The sequence below is a fragment of the Arachis stenosperma genome, chromosome 4, assembly GCF_014773155.1.
Source record: "Arachis stenosperma cultivar V10309 chromosome 4, arast.V10309.gnm1.PFL2, whole genome shotgun sequence".
NCBI lineage: Eukaryota > Viridiplantae > Streptophyta > Magnoliopsida > Fabales > Fabaceae > Arachis > Arachis stenosperma.
Window position 1 is genome coordinate 76,386,585 of NC_080380.1, and position 22,057 is coordinate 76,408,641.

At 38.8% G+C, this 22,057-nt stretch overlaps 1 protein-coding gene across 1 annotated transcript in view; it reads left to right on the forward strand.

The window, feature by feature from the left end:
* Positions 1-6,379: 6,379 nt before the first annotated feature.
* The window catches only part of LOC130975111 (plasma membrane ATPase-like), a 56,127-nt gene continuing 40,449 nt past the window's right edge, over positions 6,380-22,057 (forward strand). The window contains exons 1-3 of the mRNA XM_057899943.1: positions 6,380-6,563; positions 7,089-7,268; positions 7,506-7,573. Coding sequence (XP_057755926.1) covers positions 6,380-6,563; positions 7,089-7,268; positions 7,506-7,573 — 432 coding nt within the window. The remainder of the gene's footprint in view (positions 6,564-7,088; positions 7,269-7,505; positions 7,574-22,057) is intronic.

Consider the following 22,057-nt stretch of genomic DNA (forward strand, 5'->3'; position numbering starts at 1 on the left):
TATTCTATTTGAATATGAACTTTAAGAGTTTATGTCGTTTGAAACTTTGCCCCAGACTTTCCTCTTCCAACAAAATTTGATTTCTTTCCAACCTTACCGTGATTTTAATGTATAACTTTATTTGATTGAGTACATAAATGTCTTTTGAGATTTTTGAGAAATTATTTTGGCCTTAATGGTGCGCGAAAACTGGCTCCGCAGTGTTCAAATAGATAGACCGGCAAGTGCACCAGGTCGTCCAAGTAATACCTAAGGTGAGTGAGGGTCGATCCAACGAAGATTGTTGGTTTAAGCAAGCAATTGTTACCTTGCAGATCTTAGTCAGGCAAATAGAAAATATAGTTGTCACAAGAAAATGCATAAAACAAATAAATAAATGAAATGTTACTAGATAGGTGTGAAATCAATGGTATGAGAACGGTTGAGGTTTCAGAGATGCTTCTTCCCTTTGGATCAACTTTTCTCACCATCTACTCTAATTTCTGATTGATTCATTCCACGGCAGGATGTATATGATTAACGTCGGGTCAGCGGTTATTAATCTCCTCTGCTTCAGATTAAATGTCATGTCAGCGGTCATCCGATCTGAACAGGGGTGAAGTTCTAGCAGTCCATTCCCTTGGTGATCCTACTCAAAACGCCACAGACAAGGTCAGATCTTCTGGATCAGAGAACACTGCTTCTTTGGTTCTAACTTATACCACAAAGGCCCGAATCGCCCCGCACCTCGGCTGTACTGATGTCTCTGATGAGCGGATAATTTATACGCTTTTGGCATTGTTTTTAGGTAGTTTCTAGTAGGATCTAGCTACTTTTAGGGATGTTTTCATTAGCTTTTATGCAAAATTCACATTTCTGAACTTTACTATGAGTTTGTGTGTTTTTCTGTGATTTCAGGTATTTTCTGGATGAAATTGAGGGACCTGAGCAAAAATCTGATTCAGGCTGACAAAGGACTGCTAATGTTATTGGATTCTGACCTCCCTGCACTCGAAATAGATTTTCTGGAGCTACAGAACTCCAAATGGCGCGCTCTCAACTGCGTTGGAAAGTAGACATCCAGGGATTTCCAGCAAAATATAATGATCCATACTTTGTTCGAGCTTAGACGATGCAAACTGGCGTTCAACGCCAGTTCCACGCTGCATTCTGGAGTAAAACGCCAGAAACACATCACAAACCAGAGTTAAATGCCAAAAACACATTACAACTTAGTGTTTAACTCCAAAAGAAGACTCTGCACGTGTAAAGCTCAAGCTCAGCCCAAGCACACACCAAAGTGGGCCCCGGAAGTGGATTTCTACATTTAGACTTATTTCTGTAAATCCTAGTAACTAGTCTAGTATAAATAGGACATTTTACTATTGTATTAGACATCTCTGGATTATCTTTTGATCCTTTGATCACATTTTGGGGCTGGCCTCATGGCCATGCCTAGACCTTGTTCTTATGTATTTTCAACGGTGGAGTTTCTACACACCATAGATTAAGGTGTGGAGCTCTGCTGTACCTCGAGTTTTAATGCAAAGTACTACTGTTTTCTATTCAATTCATGCTTATTCTTATTCTAAGATATTCGCTGCACTTCAACCTGATGGATGTGATGATCCGTGACACTCATCATCATCCGTCCTTATGAACGCGTGCTTGACAACCACTTCCGTTTTACCTTAGACCGAACGTGTATCTCTTGGATTCCTTGATCAGAATCTTCGTGGTATAAGCTAGAACCCTTTGGTGGCCACTCTTGAGAATTCGGAAAGTCTAAACCTTGTCTGTGGTATTCTGAGTAGGATTCAAGGATTGAATGACTGTGACGAGCTTCAAACTCGCGATTGTTGGGCGTAGTGACAGACGCAAAAGAATCAATGGATTCTATTCCGACATGATCGAGAACCGACAGATGATTAGCCGTGCTGTGATAGAGCATTTGGACCATTTTCACTGAGAGGATGGGAAGTAGCCATTGACAACGGTGATGCCCTACATACAGCTTGCCATGGAAAGGAGTATGAAGGATTGAAGGAAGGCAGTAGGAAAGTAGAGATTCAACAGGAACAAAGCATCTCCATACGCTTATATGAAATTTCCACCAATGATTTACATAAGTATCTCTATCTTTATTTCATGCTTTATTTATTATTATTTTCGAAAACCATTATAATCATTTGAATCAGCCTAACTAAGATTTATAAGATGACCATAGCTTGCTTCAAACCAACAATCTCCGTGGGATCGACCCTTACTCACGTAAGGTTTATTACTTGGACAACCCAGTGTACTTGCTGGTTAGTTGTGCAGAGTTGTGAAGAATGTGAGTGAACCATAGTTGTATGCACCAAGTTTTTGGAGCCATTGCTAAGAATTGTTCAAGTTATGAAAATAGTAAATCACAATTTTGCCTATCAGTCTCCAAGTACCCAACGAAGCCGTGGATTAGCCATCTAAGTGATGTATAATCAAGCTTGTGGTTCAATACTATCCTGTCAAGGACTCGCAAGAACCCATGTGAATAGGGATGACGGTCAAGTTACACTCCCAACTCATTAGGATGAAGAACGAAGATACATCTTAGAATAGAATATCAAGCATAGATTGAAATAGTATAGTAATATTATTAATCCATAAGAATCAGCAAAGCTCCTAACCTTAACCTAGGAGGTTAGTGACTCATAGTGTACAATGTGATGTTCGAAAATAAAATGGGGAAAGAAGAAGATCCTAAACAAGGGTGATCTCCTCCTATATATACTAATCTGCTAACTAAGAATTACAGAAATAAGATAAACTAGTCTTGTAGTGCAAAAATATACTTTCCGGGCCCACTTGGTGATTTTTGGGATGAGCTTGAGTGAAGCCACGAGCTAATGCTCCATTTTGGGCGTCTAACGCCAGCTTTGGACTCCTGGATGGGTGTTGGACGCCAGCTGCCTCCTTTTGGGTGTTGGACGCCAGGAATTGGGTTGGTGGCTAGCATTGAACGCCAGGTTTGGGGCTTCTGTAACTCCAGAAATTCTCGTTCAAGTGCCGGGAGGTCAGATCCTGACAGTATCTGCAGTCCTTTCTCTGTCTCTGAATCAGACTTTGCCAAAACTCCTCAATTTCAGCCAGAAAATACCTGAAATCATTATAAAATACACAAACTCAAAGTAGAATAAAAAAATATGAATTTTGTACGAAAACCTATGAAAATATAATAAAACTAAAACAAAACATAATGAAAACTATATGAAAATGATGCCAAAAAGCGTATAAAATATCCGCTCATCACTTAACCCAATTGATTTTCATTTTTCAAACCTCACCTATTCTGTCTTCAACCATATTGCAGTTTTTGATACATGCTTTTGTCGTTCTTTTACAAAAAGTTTGTTGCATACCTTTCTTTTAAAACATGAGATAATTTTCCTTGAGTTTTTCATTCCTCATATTCAATGTATTAGAAGATATAAAATCACACTTTTAAACCTTGTGGGCGTCATCATTGGCTTTGGATTTTCTTTTTCTATAAACCTCATACTCTTTGACTCAACTTGAATTTGTTTCAAACCGCTGTATTGTTTTCTTCTTATTATTCCTAATCGAATTTCTTTGTTTTGGGAGTTACCCTCAAAGTTGTCAATCGATTTTTCTTCCAGCACCCTTCATTGCTTTTACATCCTCATCTGCTTGTAATTTTAATAATTCTCTCAAACTCTTTGTGGTGGCTGTCCTTGTCACTTGTCCTTCTTTTCTAAGGTCTTGTACCTATTTGAAAAAACTTGAGATTTGCTTTAATGTCATGTGCGACCTTTAGGTATAGCAAGCGATACGTTAATTCTTTAAGACGTGGTTCATTTATTTATGAACTAATTTCAAATCATTTATTTATTTACAATTCTAACTTCAGAAATTATTTTATTAAGGATGATTCAAGCAAATTTTGATTAATCGGATTTAAAATAAATTAAGAATTTTATCCAAACTCTATAATTATTGAGTTTTTACCTATGTACAACCTAAAATCTTTGAAATTCGAAAATAATGAGGTTTAAATATTTAAATTAGAATATTTATCTAATTTTACAATTATTGAATTATTTTTTATATTTAAATTATAAAGTTAGTAGTTGTAAAATAATAAGAACTTTATATTATTTGATTTAAATAATTTATATTTTATAATTAAATACTTTAAATTTTAGGAATAAAGAAAATTTAATACATTGTCTTATATTTTTATTTAGACTAATTGATCGAAAACCAATTAGTGTTTTGATACAACAAATAATATTACAAAGTAATTTTAGGGAATTAATTAGATTTCAAATTAATACTCTATGTCCCAATTTTATTAAAATTATCCTAATCTATTAACCCAAAACTCCCTAAATTGAAACCCTAACCCTATTTTTGACCTAACCTTAAACCACTCACCTCCCTCACCCACCCACACCCCACACAACAAACACAACACACACAACACAGACACACGCAAAGAAAGAAAGAAAGAAAAAAGAAAGAAGAAAGGGAAAGGGAGAAGGGGGGCGTGTGATGCGTGAGCATCTTTTCTATCTTTTCCTAGTGAATTTGCATCTAATTTGTTGAGTTTAATTAAGAATTAATTATATTTTAGCCACTATGGATGCTATTTTGAGTTTTGTGCAATTTTATTTATTTTAGGTAGCATTCGGCTGGATTTGATGGAGTTTCTGCAACACAAGAATCAAAGGAGATGGCTGCGAGGAGCGACACGCACGCGTGCCTGACGCGTGCGCGTGATCTGGAAGTATCCATGGCGACGAGTATGCGTGACTGATGTGTACGCGTGATTTGAAGATTTGCTCAGCGACGCGTCCACGTGACCGACGCGTTCGCGTGACTTGTGAAGAAGACCAGCGACGCGTACGCGTGACTGACGCGTACGCGTGACGTGCGCGATCTGCAGAAATTACAAAAATCGCTGGCATAGATTTTGGGCCGCATTTTGACTCAGTTTTCAGCCTAGAAAACACAGATTAGAAGCTGCAGAATGGACAAATCAAGTGGTCTCCACCCATCAGCGGAAGACTTGTTAATTAATTCGAATTTAAATTCAAATCTGATTTTTTGGAAAAGATATTATTTTTAGATAATTAGATTTTAAATTTATTAGGATTAGTTATAAATAGAAACTCTGTACATTTAGACAGGGGACACATTTTTTGAGAACCCTTATTTTTCTTCTCTGAACTATGAGCAACTAATCCTCCATTGTTAAGGTTAGGAGCTCTGTCTATTTTCATGGATTGATTCGTTTGATCTTTTTAATTTAATTCATGTCTTGATTTATATTTCAATAATTGTTTTCGTTCTTTATTTTATGAATATGGGTGGAACGGAAGTATGACCCATGTTCTAATTGAGTTCTTGTGAAACTTGGAAAAGCTCTTTACTTGAACAACAGCTTGAAAACATATTATACTAAATTTTAATTGTTTGTATTTAATGGGATACGTGATATATAATCCCCTTATTTGTGGATAATTAGGATTCTTTTGGCATATAAACTAGAAATTGATCATCACCCTCTAATTGAAATTAATTGATCAAGGAATTGGCAATTAATAAATTTTAGAGGAGACTAGGAAGGTCTAAGGAATTAGGGTCTAGTCACATATAGTTTGCCATGAAATTAAATCTTGCATGATTAAATTAATTAGTAATAAAAGTTAATCCAGAAATTAGATAACTCTGAAACCTTAACTGCTTTCTCAAATATTTTATTCCCAACTTATTACTGCTTGCTTTCTGAAATTTTTAAAGTACTGTTTAATGCTTTTTGAATATCTCAAAACCATTTTCTACTTGCCTAACTAATCCTATCAAATGCTATTGTTGCTTGATCTATCAATCCTCGTGGGATCGACCTTTACTCACGTAAGGTATTACTTGGTACGACCCGGTGCACTTGCCGGTTAGTAGTGTGGGTTGTAAGATACCGTACCAAGTTTTTGGCGCCGTTGCCGGGGATTGACTGTGATTAACAACTATCAGTTGTTTGATTGCTTAGATTAGGTGTTTTATTTTTATTTTATTAAATGTTATTTTTTTTAAAAAAATATTTTTATAAATAAATAGCACCAATATTTTTCTTTATTTCTGAAATTAAGTTTGGTGTTGACTATTTATTATTTTTCTTCTATGTATTTTATTCAATATTTTTTATCTCTTTACACAGGTTACCTCACTGGGAATTCTCTGCACTCTGACGTAGAGATTCCCATTCTTTCTTGTTTTCTGTTTATTTATGCGTAGGAACAGAGACAAAGAACATCTCTTAGGCTTTGATCCTGAACCTGAAAGGACTTTCAGGCGGCATTTACAACAAGCAAGACTTTATAAGGCTGCAGAATCCACTATGGATCCGACTAACACTGAGAATACCAATGCGGCAAACCAGAATGGGAATAAACAAAGGAGAGTACTTGGCTCTTTCTCTGCTCCTACTGCAGATCTATATGGAAAGAGCATTGTGGTGCCTCCTATTATTGCGAACAACTTTGAGTTGAAGTCTCAACTGGTCACTCTAGTGCAACAAAACTGTCAGTATCACGGTCTTCCCCACGAAGACCCAAATCAATTTATCTCTAGTTTTCTGCAAATTTGTGATACTGTAAAGACAAATGGAGTAAACCCTGATGTGTACAAACTCATGCTCTTCTCGTTTGCTCTGAGGGATGGAGCAAAACTATGGCTAGATTCCCAACCCAAGGAGAGTTTGGACACTTGGAACAAGGTGGTTACTGAGTTTCTTACTAAATTTTTCTCACTAAAAAAGCTGACTAAGCTTAGGATGGAGGTTCAGACCTTCAGGCAGAAGGATGGTGAGACTCTGTATGAAGCTTGGGAGAGATACAAGCTACTGATTAGGCAATGCCCTCCAGACATGTTCTCCAAATGGACTCAACTGGATATCTTTTATGAAGGCTTGGGTGAAATGCCCAAGATGTACTTAGACAATTCTGCAGGAGGTTTATTGCACAAGAAGAAGACACCGGAGGAGACTATTGAGCTTATTGAATTGGTTGCTAGCAACCAATATTTATACTCATCTAACAAAAATCCAGTGAACTCTGAAACCCCTCAGAAGAGAGGCGTGTTGGAAGTAGAAGCTATTAATGCTCTTCTCGCTCAGAACAAGCTGATGTCTCAGCAAATAAATCTACTTACTCACCAGATGGGTGGCATGCAAATATCAGCTATCAACACACAAAATCCACCACAGGAAGTCTCATATGACATGGCAGGTAACTCTATGCAAAATGATAATTATGATTATGCTCAACCTTCTTTTGAACAGGTGAATTACATGGGGAGTGGTCCCAGGAATCCCAACAATGACCCATATTCTAAGACATACAACCAGGGATGGAGAAATCACCCAAATTTTGAATGGAGAGATCAACCTCAGAGACCTCAAAACTTCAACAATAATTCTAAGGGCAGTTTCTAATAGAACAATGATTTGGAAGCAATATTGACAGGTTTTAGACAGGAAACCAGAGCATCCATCAAGAACCTGGAGATTCAAATGGGTCAAATAGCCACCAAAGTTAATGAAATTGATCAGAGGACCACTAATAGCCTTCCTAGTAACACAATTCCAAATCCAAGAGAGGAATACAAGGCTATCTCTGTGATAAGTGGACAAGTGACAAGTACGGAAGCACAAGCTATGCAGGAAACTAGAGCCTCCATTAGAAATTTAGAGGTGCTAGTGAGCCAACTGAGCAAGCAAATACTTGAAAGGTCTGTAAGTACATTTCAAGGTGATACAGTGGTAAATCCAGGAGAAGATTGCAAGGTTATTCAATTGAGAAGTGGTAAAATAGCTGGCTTTGAGACCAAGGCCAATGAAGAGTTAGTTGAAAAGGAAGCTCTAGAGGAGAAGAAGGGAGAATTGGAGCACGCCCCTCCAAAGCGTGTGAACAATCCATTCCCAGACTCTCTTGACACTTATCCTACATTGCCAAAGGCTCCTGAGTACAAGCCTAAGATGCCATATCCTCAAAGACTTCAAAAGGAGACCAAGGACAAGTAGTTCTCAAAGTTCTTGGAAATCTTCAGAAAGTTACAAATTAATATTCCTTTTGCTGAGGTTTTGGAGCAAATGCCTATCTATGTCAAGTTCATGAAGGAGCTATTGTCAAAGAAAAAGCGTTTAAAGGGAGATGAGACAGTAGTCCTGACTAAGGAATGTAGTACCGTAATTCAGAATAACTTGCCAAGGAAGATGCCAGATCCAGAGAGCTTTCAAATTCCATGCACCATTGGGAGCACAACCTTTGAGAAAGCCCTATGTGATCTGGGGGCAAGCATAAATCTAATGCCCTTATCTGTGATGAAGAAGCTACAAATCTAAGAGGCACAACCCACAAAGATAGCATTACAGATGGCAGATAAATCTATGAAGCCTGCATACAGATTAGTGGAAAATATCTTGGTCAAAGTGGGTAAATTCTTTCTCCCAGCAGACTTTGTGATTCTTGATACAGGGGAGGATGAGAATGCCTCTATAATTATAGGAAGACCATTCCTAGCCACTGGAAGAGCTCTGGTTGATGTAGAAGTAGGTGAATTAGTACTTAGAGTGCATAATGAGCAACTGGTCTTTCATGTCTTCAAGGATATACATCCAACAGGTGAAGAAGAGAGGTGCATGCAAGCTGAGTTTATTGATCCAACCCTTCAAAAACCCCCTGATGATACACAGCAGAATCTGCAGCTCAAACCTCCCTTGGTAACAATCAATAAAATTCCTCCTGACATCAAACCTAAGTTTGGTGTTGGGAATGCATCATCTACCAAGGAAGAGGTTCCCAAAAAGAAGAAAGAACCCAGAGGATGGAGAAACAAAAAGATCCCCACCGAAGGTTTCTCCCCAGGAATGAAGGTGGTATTGACCAGTAATCTAGCATGGGTTTATATAGTAATCAGAATCCTCTCTCTAGAGCATACTGAGCTACGTTATGGAGACACATGAAAGAAGTTCAAAGTAAGGGGTGAAGAGCTGAGCCCCTATGATCCTCCTCCTTAGAGGAGCTGACCGTCAAGCTAGTGACGATAAAGAAGCGCTTGTCGGGAGGCAACCCGATAATTTCGTATCTGGTGCACGAAATTGTGATCATCAATGGCGCCATCAACATGGTACACTAAATTGCAATCTCAACTCTTTATCACAACTTCACACAACTAACCAGCAAGTGCACTGGGTCGTCCAAGTAATAAACCTTACGCGAGTAAAGGTCGATCCCATGGAGATTGTTGGTATGAAGCAAGCTATGGTCATCTTGTAAATCTCAGTCAGGCGGATTCAAATGGTTGTGGAGGATTAATGATTAAAAGATAAATAAGACATAAAATAAAGATAGAGATACTTATGTAATTCATTGGTGAGAATTTCAGATAAGCGTATGGAGATGCTTTGTCCCTTCCGTCTCTCTGCTTTCCTACTGTCTTCATCCAATCCTTCTTACTCCTTTCCATGGTAAGCTGTATGTTGGGCATCACCGTTGTCAATGGCTACAGTCCCGTCCTCTCAGTGAAAATGTTCAACGCGCTCTGTCACAGAACGGCTAATCAGCTGTCGGTTCTCGATCATGTCAGAATAGAATCCAGTGATTCTTTTGCGTCTGTCACTAATGCCCCACAATCGCGAGTTTGAAGCTCGTCACAATCATTCAATCCTTGAATCCTACTCAGAATACCACAGACAAGGTTTAGACCTTCCAGATTCTCTTGAATACTGCCATCAATTCTAGCTTATACCACGAAGATTCCGATTAAGGGATCCAAGAGATATCCACTCAATCTAAGGTAGAACGGAGGTGGTTGTCAGGCACACGTTCATAGGTGAGAATGATGATGAGTGTCACGGATCATCACATTCATCAAGTTGAGGAACAAGTGATATCTTAGAACAAGAATAAGCTGAATTGAATAGAAGAACAATAGTAATTACATTAATACTCGAGGTACAGCAGAGCTCCACACCTTAATCTATGGTGTGTAGAAACTCCACCGTTGAAAATACATAAGAACAAGGTCTCGGCCATGCCTCCATGATCTAAGAACTAGACGTCCAAAGATGATCAAAAGATCTAAAGTGATCCAAAGATGAAAATACAATAGCAAAAGGTCCTATTTGTAGAGAACTAGTAGCTTAGGGTTTACAAAGATGAGTAAATGACATAAAAATCGACTTCCGGGCCCACTTGGTGTGTGCTTGGGCTGAGCATTGAAGCTTCTATGTGTAGAGACTTTTCTTGGAGTTAAACGCCAGCTTTTATGCCAGTTTAGGCATTTAACTCCCATTCTTGTGCCAGTTCCGGCGTTAAACGCCAGAATTCTTGAGCTGACTTGAAACGCCTGTTTGGGCCATCAAATCTCGGGCAAAGTATGGACACATGGCTGGAAAGCCCAGGATGTCTACTTTCCAACGCAATTGAGAGCGCACCAATTGGGCTTCTGTAGCTCCAGAAAATCCACTTCAAGTGCAGGGAGGTCAGAATCCAACAACATCTGCACCTTTTCAGCCTCTGAATCAGATTTTTGCTCAGGTCCCTCAATTTCAGCCAAAAAATACCTGAAATCACAGAAAAACACACAAACTCATAGTAAAGTCTAGAAAAGTGAATTTTAACTAAAAACTAATAAAAATATAATAAAAACTAACTAAAACATACTAAAAACATACTAAAAACAATGCCAAAAAGCGTATAAATTATCCGCACATCACAACACCAAACTTAAATTGTTGCTTGTCCTCAAGCAACTGAAAATCAAATAGAATAAAAAGAAGAGAATATACTATAGACTCCAAATCATCAATGAAACTTAGCTCTAATTAGATGAGCGGAAGTAGTAGCTTTTTGCCTCTGAACAGTTTTGGCATCTCACTTTATCCTTTGAGGTTCAGAATGATTGGCATCTTTAGGAACTCAGAATTCAGATAGTGTTATTGATTCTCCTAGTTAAGTATGTTGATTCTTGAACATAGCTACTTTATGAGTCTTGGCCGTGGCCCAAAGCACTCTGTTTTCCAGTATTACTACCGGATACATCCATGCCACAGACACATAACTGTGTGAACCCTTTCAGATTGTGACTCAGCTTTGCTAGAGTCCCCAATTGGAGGTGTCCAGGGTTCTTAAGCACACTCTTTTTGCTTTGAATCACGACCTTAACCGCTCAGTCTCAAGTATTCACTTGACACCTTCACACCACAAGCACATAGTTAGGGACAGCTTGGTTTAGCCGCTTAGGCCAGGATACTATTCCTGTGGGCCCTCCTATCCACTGATGCTCAAAACCTTGGATCCTTTTTATTTTTACCATTGCCTTTTGGTTTAAAGGGCTATTGGCTTTTTCTGCTTTCTCTTTCTTTTTCTTTTTCTCTCTTTTTTTTTTGAATTCACTGCTTTTTCTTGCTTCAAGAATCATTTTTATGATTTTTCAGATCCTCAGTAACATGTCTCCTATTTCATCATTCTTTCAAGAGCCAACAATTTTAACATTCTTGAACAACAAATTCAAAAGACATATGCACTGTTCAAGCATACATTCAGAAAATAAGAAGTATTGTCACCACATCAAAATAATTGAACTAGTTTTAAGGATGAATTTGAAATCATGTACTTCTTGTTCTTTTGTAATAAAAACATTTTTCCTTTAAGAAAGGTGATGGATTCATAGAAAATTCATAACTTTAAGGCATAGACACTAAGACACTAATGATCTTGTAATAAGACACAAACATAGATAAACATAAGCATAAAAATTCGAAAAAACAGAAAAATAAAGAACAAGGAGATTAAAGAATGGGTCCACCTTAGTGATGGCGGCTAGTTCTTCCTCTTGAAGATCTTATGGAGTGCTTGAGCTCCTCAATGTCTCTTCCTTGCCTTTGTTGCTCCTCTCTCATGACTCTTTGGTCTTCTCTAATTTCATGGAGGAGGATGGAATGTTCTTGGTGCTCCACCCTTAGTTGTCCCATGTTGGAACTTAACTCTCCTAGGAAGGTGTTGATTTGCTCCATATAATTTTGTGGAGGAAAGTGCATCCTTTGAGGTATCTCAGGGATTTCAGGATGAGGAATTTCCTTATGCTCATGTCCATAAGTGGGATCTCTTATTTGCTCCATCCTTTTCTTAGTGGTATCCATGAGGACTTGGTCCAACCTTTGATCAAAGTTGACCTTTTTTGAGTTTGAAAGGGACCTCGGGGATCACCTTCTTCTTGGCCACAACTTCATAGAAGTGGTCTTGATGCACCCTTGAGATGAATCTCTCCATCTCCCATGACTCGGAGGTGGAAGCTTTTGCTTTCCCTTTCCTCTTTCTAGAGGTTTCTCCGGCCTTAGGTGCCATAGATGGTTATGGAAAAACAAAAAGCAACGCTTTTACCACACCAAACTTAGAAGGTTTGCTCGTCCTCGAGCAAAAGAAGAAAGAAGAGAGTAGAAGAAGAAGAAATTGGAGGAGATGGAGGGGGCTTTGTGGTTCGGCCAAGGGGGAGAAGTAGTATTTAGGTTGTGTGAAAATGAAGGAGTGAAGAAGGGTTTATATAGGGGTGGAGAGAAGGGTAGGGTTCGGCCATTATGGGTGGGTTTGGGAGGAAAAGTGGTTTGAATTTGGATGGTGAGGTAGGTGGGGTTTTATGAAGGATGGATGTTAGTGGTGAAGAGAATGGGTGAAGAAGAGAGAGAGTGGTGGGGTAGGTGGGGATCCTGTGGGGTCCACAGATCCTGAGGTGTCAAGGATAATTCATCCCTGCACCAAGTGGCGAGTAAAAATGCTCCTTCTGTCAATCCTGGCGTTAAACGCCGGGCTGGTGCTCATTTCTGGCATTTAACGCCAGATTGTTGCCCATTCCTGGCGTTAAACGCCAGTCTGGTGCCCCTTTTTGGCGTTAAATGCCTAGAATGGTGCCAAACTGGGCGTTAAACGCCCATTTGCTGTCTTCACTGGCGTTTAAATGCCAGCAAGTTTTCCTCCAGGGTGTGCTATTTTTCTTTCTGTTTTTCATTCTGTTTTTGCTTTTTCAATTGATTTTGTGACTTCACATGATCATCAACCTATAGAAAACATAAAATAACAAAGAAAAATAGATAAATATAACATTGGGTTGCCTCCCAACAAGCGCTTCTTTAATGTCAATAGCTTGTAGTGGGCTCTCATGGAGCCTCACAGATACTCAGAGCAATGTTGGAACCTCCCAACACCAAACTTAGAGTTTGAATGTGGGGGTTCAACACCAAACCTAGAAGTTGGTTGTGGCCTCCCAACACCAAACTTAGAGTTTGACTGTGGGGGCTCTGTTTGACTCTATTTTGAGTGAAGCTCTTCATGCTTCCTCTCCATGGTTACAGAGGGGTATCCTTGAGCCTTAAACATAAAGGATTCTTCATTCACTTGAATGATCAATTCTCCTCTGTCAACATCAATCACAACCTTTGCTGTGGCTAGGAAGGGTCTGCCAAGGATGATGAATTCATCCATGCACTTCCCAGTCTCTAGGACTATGAAATCAGCAGGGATGTAATGGTCTTCAACCTTTACCAGAACATCCTCTACAAGTCCAAAAGCTTGTTTTCTTGAATTGTCTGCCATCTCTAGTGAGATTCTTGCAGCTTGCACCTCAAAGATCCCTAGCTTCTCCATTACAGAGAGAGGCATGAGGTTTATGCTTGACCGTAGGTCACACAGAGCCTTCTCAAAGGTCATGGTGCCAATGGTACAAGGTATTGAGAACTTTCCAGGGTCCTGTCTCTTTTGAGGTAATCTCTTCTCTGCCTAGTCAAGTCATCCAGTTCTTTGATAAGCAAAGGGGGTTCATCCTCCCAAGTCTCATTACCAAATAACTTGTCATTTAGCTTCATGATTGCTCCAAGGTACTTAGCAACTTGCTCTTCAGTGACATCTTCATCCTCTTCAGAAGAAGAATACTCATCAGAGCTCATAAATGGCAGAAGTAAATCCAATGGAATCTCTATGGTCTCAGTGTGAGCCTCAGATTCCCATGGTTCCTCATTAGGAAACTCATTGGAGGCCAGTGGATGTCCATTGAGGTCTTCCTCAGTGGCGATCACTGCCACTTCCTCCTCTCTAAATTCGGCCATGTTGATGGCCTTGCACTCTCCTTTTGGATTCTCTTCTGTATTGCTTGGAAGAGTACTAGAAGGGAGTTCAGTAACTTTCTTACTCAGCTGACCCACTTGTGCCTCCAAGTTTCTAATTGAGTACCTTGTTTCAGTCATGAAACTTTGAGTGGTTTTGATTAGATCAGAGACCATGGTTGCTAAGTCAGAGTGGCTCTGCTTAGAATTCTCTGTCTATTGCTGAGAAGATGATGGAAAAGGCTTGCCATTGCCAAACCTGTTTCTTCCACCATTATTGTTGTTGAAACCTTGTTGAGGTCTCTGTTGATCCTTTCATGAGAGATTTGGATGATTTCTCCATGAAGGATTATAGGTGTTTCCATAGGGTTCTCCCATGTAATTCACCTCTTCCATTGATGGGTTCTCAGGATCATAAGCTTCTTTTTCAAATGAAGCGTCCTTAGTACTGTCTGGTGCAGCTTGCATTCCAGACAGACTTTGAGAAATCATATTGACTTGCTGAGTCAATATTTTGTTCTGAGTCAATATGGCATTCAGAGTATCAATCTCAAGAACTCCTTTCTTCTGATTCGTCTCATTGTTCACAGGATTCCTTTCAGAAGTGTACATGAATTGGTTATTTGCAACCATTTCAATGAGTTCTTGAGCTTCTGCAGGCGTCTTCTTCAGATGAAGAGATCCTCCAGCAGAGCTGTCCAATGACATCTTGGACAGTTCAGACAGACCATCATAGAAGATACCTATGATGCTCCATTCAGAAAGCATGTCAGAAGGACACTTTCTGATCAATTGTTTGTATCTTTTCCAAGCTTCATAGAGGGATTCACCTTCCTTCTGTCTGAAGGTTTGGACTTCCACTCTAAGCTTACTCAATTTTTGAGGTGGAAAGAACTTTGCCAAGAGGGCATTGACTAGCTTTTCCCAAGAGTTCAGGCTTTCTTTAGGTTGTGAGTCTAACCATATCCTAACTCTGTCTCTTACAGCAAAAGGGAATAGCATAAGTCTGTAGACCTCAGGGTCAACCCCATTAGTTTTGACAGTGTCACAGATTTGTAAGAATTCAGCTAAAAACTGATGAGGATCTTCCAATGGAAGTCCATGGAACTTGCAATTCTGTTGCATTAGAGAAACTAATTGAGGCTTAAGCTCAAAGTTGTTTGCTCCAATGGCAGGGATAGAGATGCTTCTCCCATAGAATTCGGGAGTAGGTGCAGTAAAGTCACCCAGCACCTTCCTTGCATTGTTGGCATTATTGTTGTTTTCGGCTGCCATGGGTTCTTCTTCTTTGAAGATTTCTGTTAGGTCCTCTACAGAGAGTTGTGCTTTAGCTTCTCTTAGCTTTCGCTTCAAGGTCCTTTCAGGTTCAGGGTCAGCCTCAACAAGAATGCTTTTGTCTTTGCTCCTGCTCATATGAAAGAGAAGAGAACAAGAAAATATGGAATCCTCTATGTCACAGTATAGAGATTCCTTGAGGTGTCAGAGGAAAAGAAGAATAGAAGGAGGAGGTAGAAGAATTCGAACTTACCAAGAGAGATAGAGTTCGAATTGTGCATTGAGGAGGAGTGTTAGTCCATAAATAGAAGGATGTGAGAAGAGGGGAAGAAATTCTCGAAAATTAAAGTGAATTAATTAAAAGAAATTTTGAAAAATGGTAATTGATTTTCGAAAACTAAGATTGGGAAAGAAATTAAGTGAAATTGAAAAAGATTTTGAAATTAAAAATCAAAAAGATATGATTTAAAAATTAATTTAAAAAAATGTGATAAAAAGATATGATTGAAAAACAGTTTAAAAAGATTTGATTTTTAAAATTAATGACTTAGCTAACAAGAAATTTAAAAGATATGATTCAGACATTAAAACTTTCTCAACAGAAAAGGCAATATACTTGAAATGTTTGAATCAAATCATTAATTGTTAGCAAGTATTTTTGAAAATGGAAAGAAATTGATTTTGAAAATATATGATTGAAAAGATATGATTTGAAAAAGATTTGATTTTGAAAAATTATGAAAACTTGAAAAAAATTTGAATTAAAAACAAAATCTTCCCTCTTGTGCCATCCTGGCGTTAAATGCCCAGAATGGTATACATTCTGGCGTTTAACGCCCCAAATGCTACCCTTTTGGGCGTTAAACGCCCAGCCAGGTACCCTGGCTGGCGTTTAAACACCAGTTTTACTTTTTCATTGGGCGTTTTGAACGCCCAGCTTTTTCTGTGTAATTCTTCTGCTGTATGTTCTGAATCTTCAATTCTCTGTATTATTGACTTTAAAAGACACAAATTAAATTTTTTTTTTTGAATTTTTAATGATGAGGAATAATCAAAATGCCACTAAGATCAAGTAAATAATGCATGCAAGACACCAAACTTAGAAGTTTGTATACTACTGACACTAACAAATTGAGAATGCATATGAGAAACAACAAAACACTCAAGACAAGAGAATTTAAAGATCAGAGTAAGGAAATCATCAAGAACGACTTGAAGATTAATGAAGACACATGAATCAATTCGAAAAATGCAAGAAGAACAGAAACATGCAATTGACACCAAACTTAAAATTAGACACTAGACTCAAACAAGAAACATAAAATATTTTTTATTTTAAGATTTTATAATTTTTTGGATTTTTCAAAAATTATATGAAAAAGAAAATAAAGAGATTCAAAATTTTTAATCAGAATTCCAGGAATCATGCAATGTTAGTCTAAAGCTTTAGTCTAAAGAAATTAGACATGGCTAGCCAAGCTTCAGCAGGACATTACATTCAGGAGCTAAATTGATGAGAATCAATCAGCTTTGGTGATGATAAAAACGTCACCTTGAAACTCTAGAATTCATTCTTAAAAATTCTGAAGAAAAATACCTAATCTAAGCAACAAGATGAACCGTCAGTTGTCCAAACTCAAACAATCCCCCGCAACGGCGCCAAAACCTTGGTGCACGAAATTGTGATCATCAATGGCACCATCAACATGGTACGCCCAATTGCAATCTCAACTCTTTATCACAACTTCGCACAACTAACCAGCAAGTGCACTGGGTCGTCTAAGTAATAAACCTTACGCGAGTAAGGGTCGATCCCACGGAGATTGTTGGTATGAAGCAAGCTATGGTCATCTTGTAAATCTCAGTCATGCGGATTCAAATGGTTATGGAGGACTGATGATTAAAAAATAAATAAGACATAAAATAAAGATAGAGATACTTATGTAATTCATTGGTGAGAATTTCAGATAAGCGTATGGAGATGCTTTGTCCCTTCCGTCTCTCTGCTTTCCTACTGTCTTCATCCAATCCTTCTTACTCCTTTCCATGGTAAGCTGTATGTTGGGCATCACCGTTGTCAATGGCTACAGTCCCGTCCTCTCAGTGAAAATGTTCAACGCGCTCTGTCATAGCACGGCTAATCAGCTGTCGATTCTCGATCATGTCGGAATAGAATCCAGTGATTCTTTTGCGTCTGTCACTAATTCCCCACAATCGCGAGTTTGAAGCTCGTCACAGTCATTCAATCCTTGAATCCTACTCAGAATACCACAGACAAGGTTTAGACCTTCCGGATTCTCTTGAATGCCGCCATCAATTCTAGCTTATACCACGAAGATTCCGATTAAGGGATCCAAGAGATATCCACTCAATCTAAGGTAGAACGGAGGTGGTTGTCAGGCACATGTTCATAGGTGAGAATGATGATGAGTGTCACGGATCATCACATTCATCAAGTTGAGGAACAAGTGATATCTTAGAACAAGAATAAGCTGAATTGAATAGAAGAACAATAGTAATTGCATTAATACTCGAGGTACAGCAGAGCTCCACACCTTAATCTATGGTGTGTAGAAACTCCACCGTTGAAAATACATAAGAACAAGGTCTAGGCATGGCCGAGAAGCCAGCCCCCATGAGCTAAGAACTAGACATCCAAAGATGATCAAAAGATCTAAAGTGATCCAAAGATGAAAATACAATAGCAAAAGGTCCTATTTGTAGAGAACTAGTAGCTTAGGGTTTACAAAGATGAGTAAATGACATAAAAATCGACTTCCGGGCCCACTTGGTGTGTGCTTGGGCTGAGCATTGAAGCTTCTATGTGTAGAGACTTTTCTTGGAGTTAAACGCCAGCTTTTATGCCAGTTTGGGCGTTTAACTCCCATTCTTGTGCCAGTTCCGGTGTTAAACGCCAGAATTCTTGAGCTGACTTGAAACGCCTGTTTGGGCCATCAAATCTCGGACAAAGTATGGACTATTAAACATGGCTGGAAAGCCCAGGATGTCTACTTTCCAACGCAATTGAGAGTGCGCCAATTGGGCTTCTGTAGCTCCAGAAAATCCACTTCGAGTGCAGGGAGGTCAGAATCCAACAGCATCTGCAGTCCTTTTCAGCATCTGAATCAGATTTTTGCTCAGGTCCCTCAATTTCAGCCAGAAAATACTTGAAATCACAGAAAAACACACAAACTCATAGTAAAGTCCAAAAAAGTGAATTTTAACTAAAAACTAATAAAAATATAATAAAAACTAACTAAAACATACCAAAAACGTACTAAAAACAATGCCAAAAGCGTATAAATTATCCGCTCATCAGTATCCTTAGCTAATTTTTTCGTGGTAGTAGTTTTCTTATTGAGTTCTTACTAATTTTCTGATCATGCAGCTATGTTATTCCAGGAACAGAACACCTCAAGCTAAAAAAAAAACGCATACGACGCGCAAGCGTCACTGACGCGAACGCGTCGATCATGCGTAAGTGAAAAATAAAATTTGACAGAGAGTTGAGCGGGAATAACGTCGGAACCAAGCCTTTAGCACAAACAACCCACGCGTCCGCGTACCTCACGCGTGCGCGTCGTTTGTGAGTTTCACCATTCACGTGGGCGCGTCACTGATGCGAACGCGTGTCTTGCAAATTCGACGTAAAAGAGTGTTTGGGCAGAAAGTTGTGTTGGCTTGGGGCAGGAAGTGTGCTAAAAGCACAAGTCAGAGCACGCAGATGCGTGAGTGACGCATTCACGTCAATTGCACATATGGCCATCCACGCAAGTGTGTGCATGACGTGAACGCGTCGTATGAAAAATTGGCTCCCAAGCCATGTGAACAGAGAGTCGCGCGGGTGCGCGGCTGGCTTCACGCGAATCGCACAATATCTAGGGCACCCGGACGCGTGCCTGACACTAACGCGTCATTATGAAAAATGCGCGACCCACGCGTACGCGTCGCTTACGCCGCCCAGTTTTTTTTCTCTCTCTCCCAATCCTAACCCTCTCTTATTCTTTTATCCTTTTATTTTTCTCTCCTCATAATATTCGTCTCTTCTATTTTCAGTTCTTCTTTGCTTGAGGACAAGCAAACCTTTAAGTTTGGTGTTGTTGGACGCTGCGCTTGTTGGTTTTTTGGCACAAAAGGGAGGCGAATCATCTTCACTAAGGAACACAACCTGAAGAATAAAGCGACTGCTAGGATAACTAAGGTGGTTGAGTTCCTTTCATTCTTATTCCTCTCCTTTTTTTCTATGTTACGTTCTGGCTTTCTGCTATTTTGCTTTGTTTGTTGCATGATCTTTTATTAGTTAGAATTCTAGGACTAGTTTTTTTTAATTGCTTTAATGCTAAAAAGATGTTTCATGTACCACTCACTAAACTTGAATCTAAAAAGAAAAGAAAAAGAAGTGATGTATTACATGAAAAATTGAGTTAATTTTAAGAATAGTCTTATTTACTTAAATGTGGTGGTATTTTCTGCAATTTTTGAATGCATGATATGAACAGTACATATTTGAATTTGAATCAAGGGATGTTGATGTATAAGGAACAGGAATTTAGAGAATTATTATGACTTCTCTGAATTAAACAAAATAAAATTTAATCCTTGAAGCAAACAAAAAAATAGATAATAATTAATAAATAAAAGTAAGGTCCAATGCTCTGAGCATCAATGACTAGGGAGGTCAGACATGATTAAAAGCTCAAAGTGTTATTTTCCTAGTCATATACTTGTGGTGTGATTGTGTTAAGTAATCATTGAGACAAAACACTTAGAGTCGAGACCAAGTGTGTTTAACAGAGTATGCCAAAGGCTTTGAGCACCACTGTCTAGGAGTAACTGAAAGAAAAATCAGAACACAAAGAGAGTTTCCCAGTTAAGTGCTTGTGGTGTTTCTGTGTCAAGTAACTCTTGAGACAAAATATTTAAAGTTACGGCTAGGCCCAAGGTGCAAAGCACCAAAGAAAAATAAATTAAACTAAATTTAGCTGCGTTCAAGGATTAAACTGAAATATAAAGATCAGAGAATTCATAATATTATCCGGATTCTAATTTCAAATGACAATGACATCCTCCTTATTCAAAGGAGAGTGAGATGCCAAACCTATCCAGGATTACAGTTATAAACCTCACTATAAAAAGAGACATGAGCTTAATCGAACTCTCATTCTCATGCAAATTCACATCCTAAGCTTATATTAGTTTTGGTTGCTTGAGGACAAGCAACAGTTTAAGTTTGGTGTTGTGATGCATGAGCATATTTTCTATCTTTTCCTAGTGAATTTGCATCTAATTTGTTGAGTTTAATTAAGAATTAATTATATTTTAGCCACTATGGATTCTATTTTGAGTTTTGTGCAATTTTATTTATTTTAGGTAGCATTCGGCTGGATTTGATGGAGTTTCTGCAACATAAGAATAAAAGGAGATGGCTGCGAGGAGCGACGTGCACGCGTGCCTGACGCGTGCGCGTGATCTGGAAGTATCCATGGCGACGCGTACGTGTCAGTCATGCGTACACGTGATTTGAAGATTTGCTCAGTGATGCGTCCGCGTGACCGACACGTCCGCGTGACTTGTGAAGAAGACCAGCGACGCGTACGCGTGATGTGCGCGATCTGCAGAAATTACAGAAATCGCTGGTGTGGATTTTGGGCCGCATTTTGACTCAGTTTTTAGCCCAGAAAACACATATTAGAAGCTGCAGAATGGACAAATCAAGTGGTCCCCACCCATCAGCGAAAGACTTATTAATTAATTCGAATTTAAATTCAAATATGATTTTTTGGAAAAGATATTATTTTTAGATAATTAGATTTTAAATTTATTAGGATTAGTTATAAATAGAAACTCTGTACATTTAGACAAGGGACACATTTTTTGAGAACCCTTATTTTTCTTCTCTGAACTATGAGCAACTGGTGTGCAGAAACTCCACCGTTGAAAATACATAAGTAAAAGGTTCAGGCATGGCCGAATGGCCAGCCCCCTAAACGTGCTCAATGGCCTCCTAACATGAAGAATAAAACAAAACTGAGACCAAAGATGAAACGTGGTCAAAAGACATCTAATACAATAGTTAAATGTTCTATTTATAATAAACTAGCTCCTAGGGTTTACATGAGTAAGTAATTGATGCATAAATCCACTTCCGGGGCCCACTTGGTGTATGCTTGGGCTGAGCTTGATCTATCCACGAGCTGAGGCTTCTCTTGGAGTTGAACTCCAAGTTATGACGTGTTTTGGGCGTTCAACTCCGGATCATGACGTTTTTCTGGCGTTTAACTCCAGACAGCAGCATGTACTTGGCGTTCAACGCCAAGTTACGTCGTCAATTTCCGAATGAAGTATGAACTATTATATATTGCTGGAAAGCTCTGGATGTCTACTTTCCAACGCCGTTGAGAGCGCGCCAATTGGAGTTCTGTAGCTCCAGAAAATCCATTTCGAGTGCAGGGAGGTCAGATTCCAACAGCATCAGTAGTCCTTTTGTCAGCCTTTTTCAGAGTTTTGCTCAAGTCCCTCAATTTTAGCCAGAAATTACCTGAAATCACAGAAAAACACAAAAACTCATAGTAAAGTCCAGAAATGTGAATTTAACATAAAAATTAATGAAAACATCCCTAAAAGTAGCTTGAACTTACTAAAAAC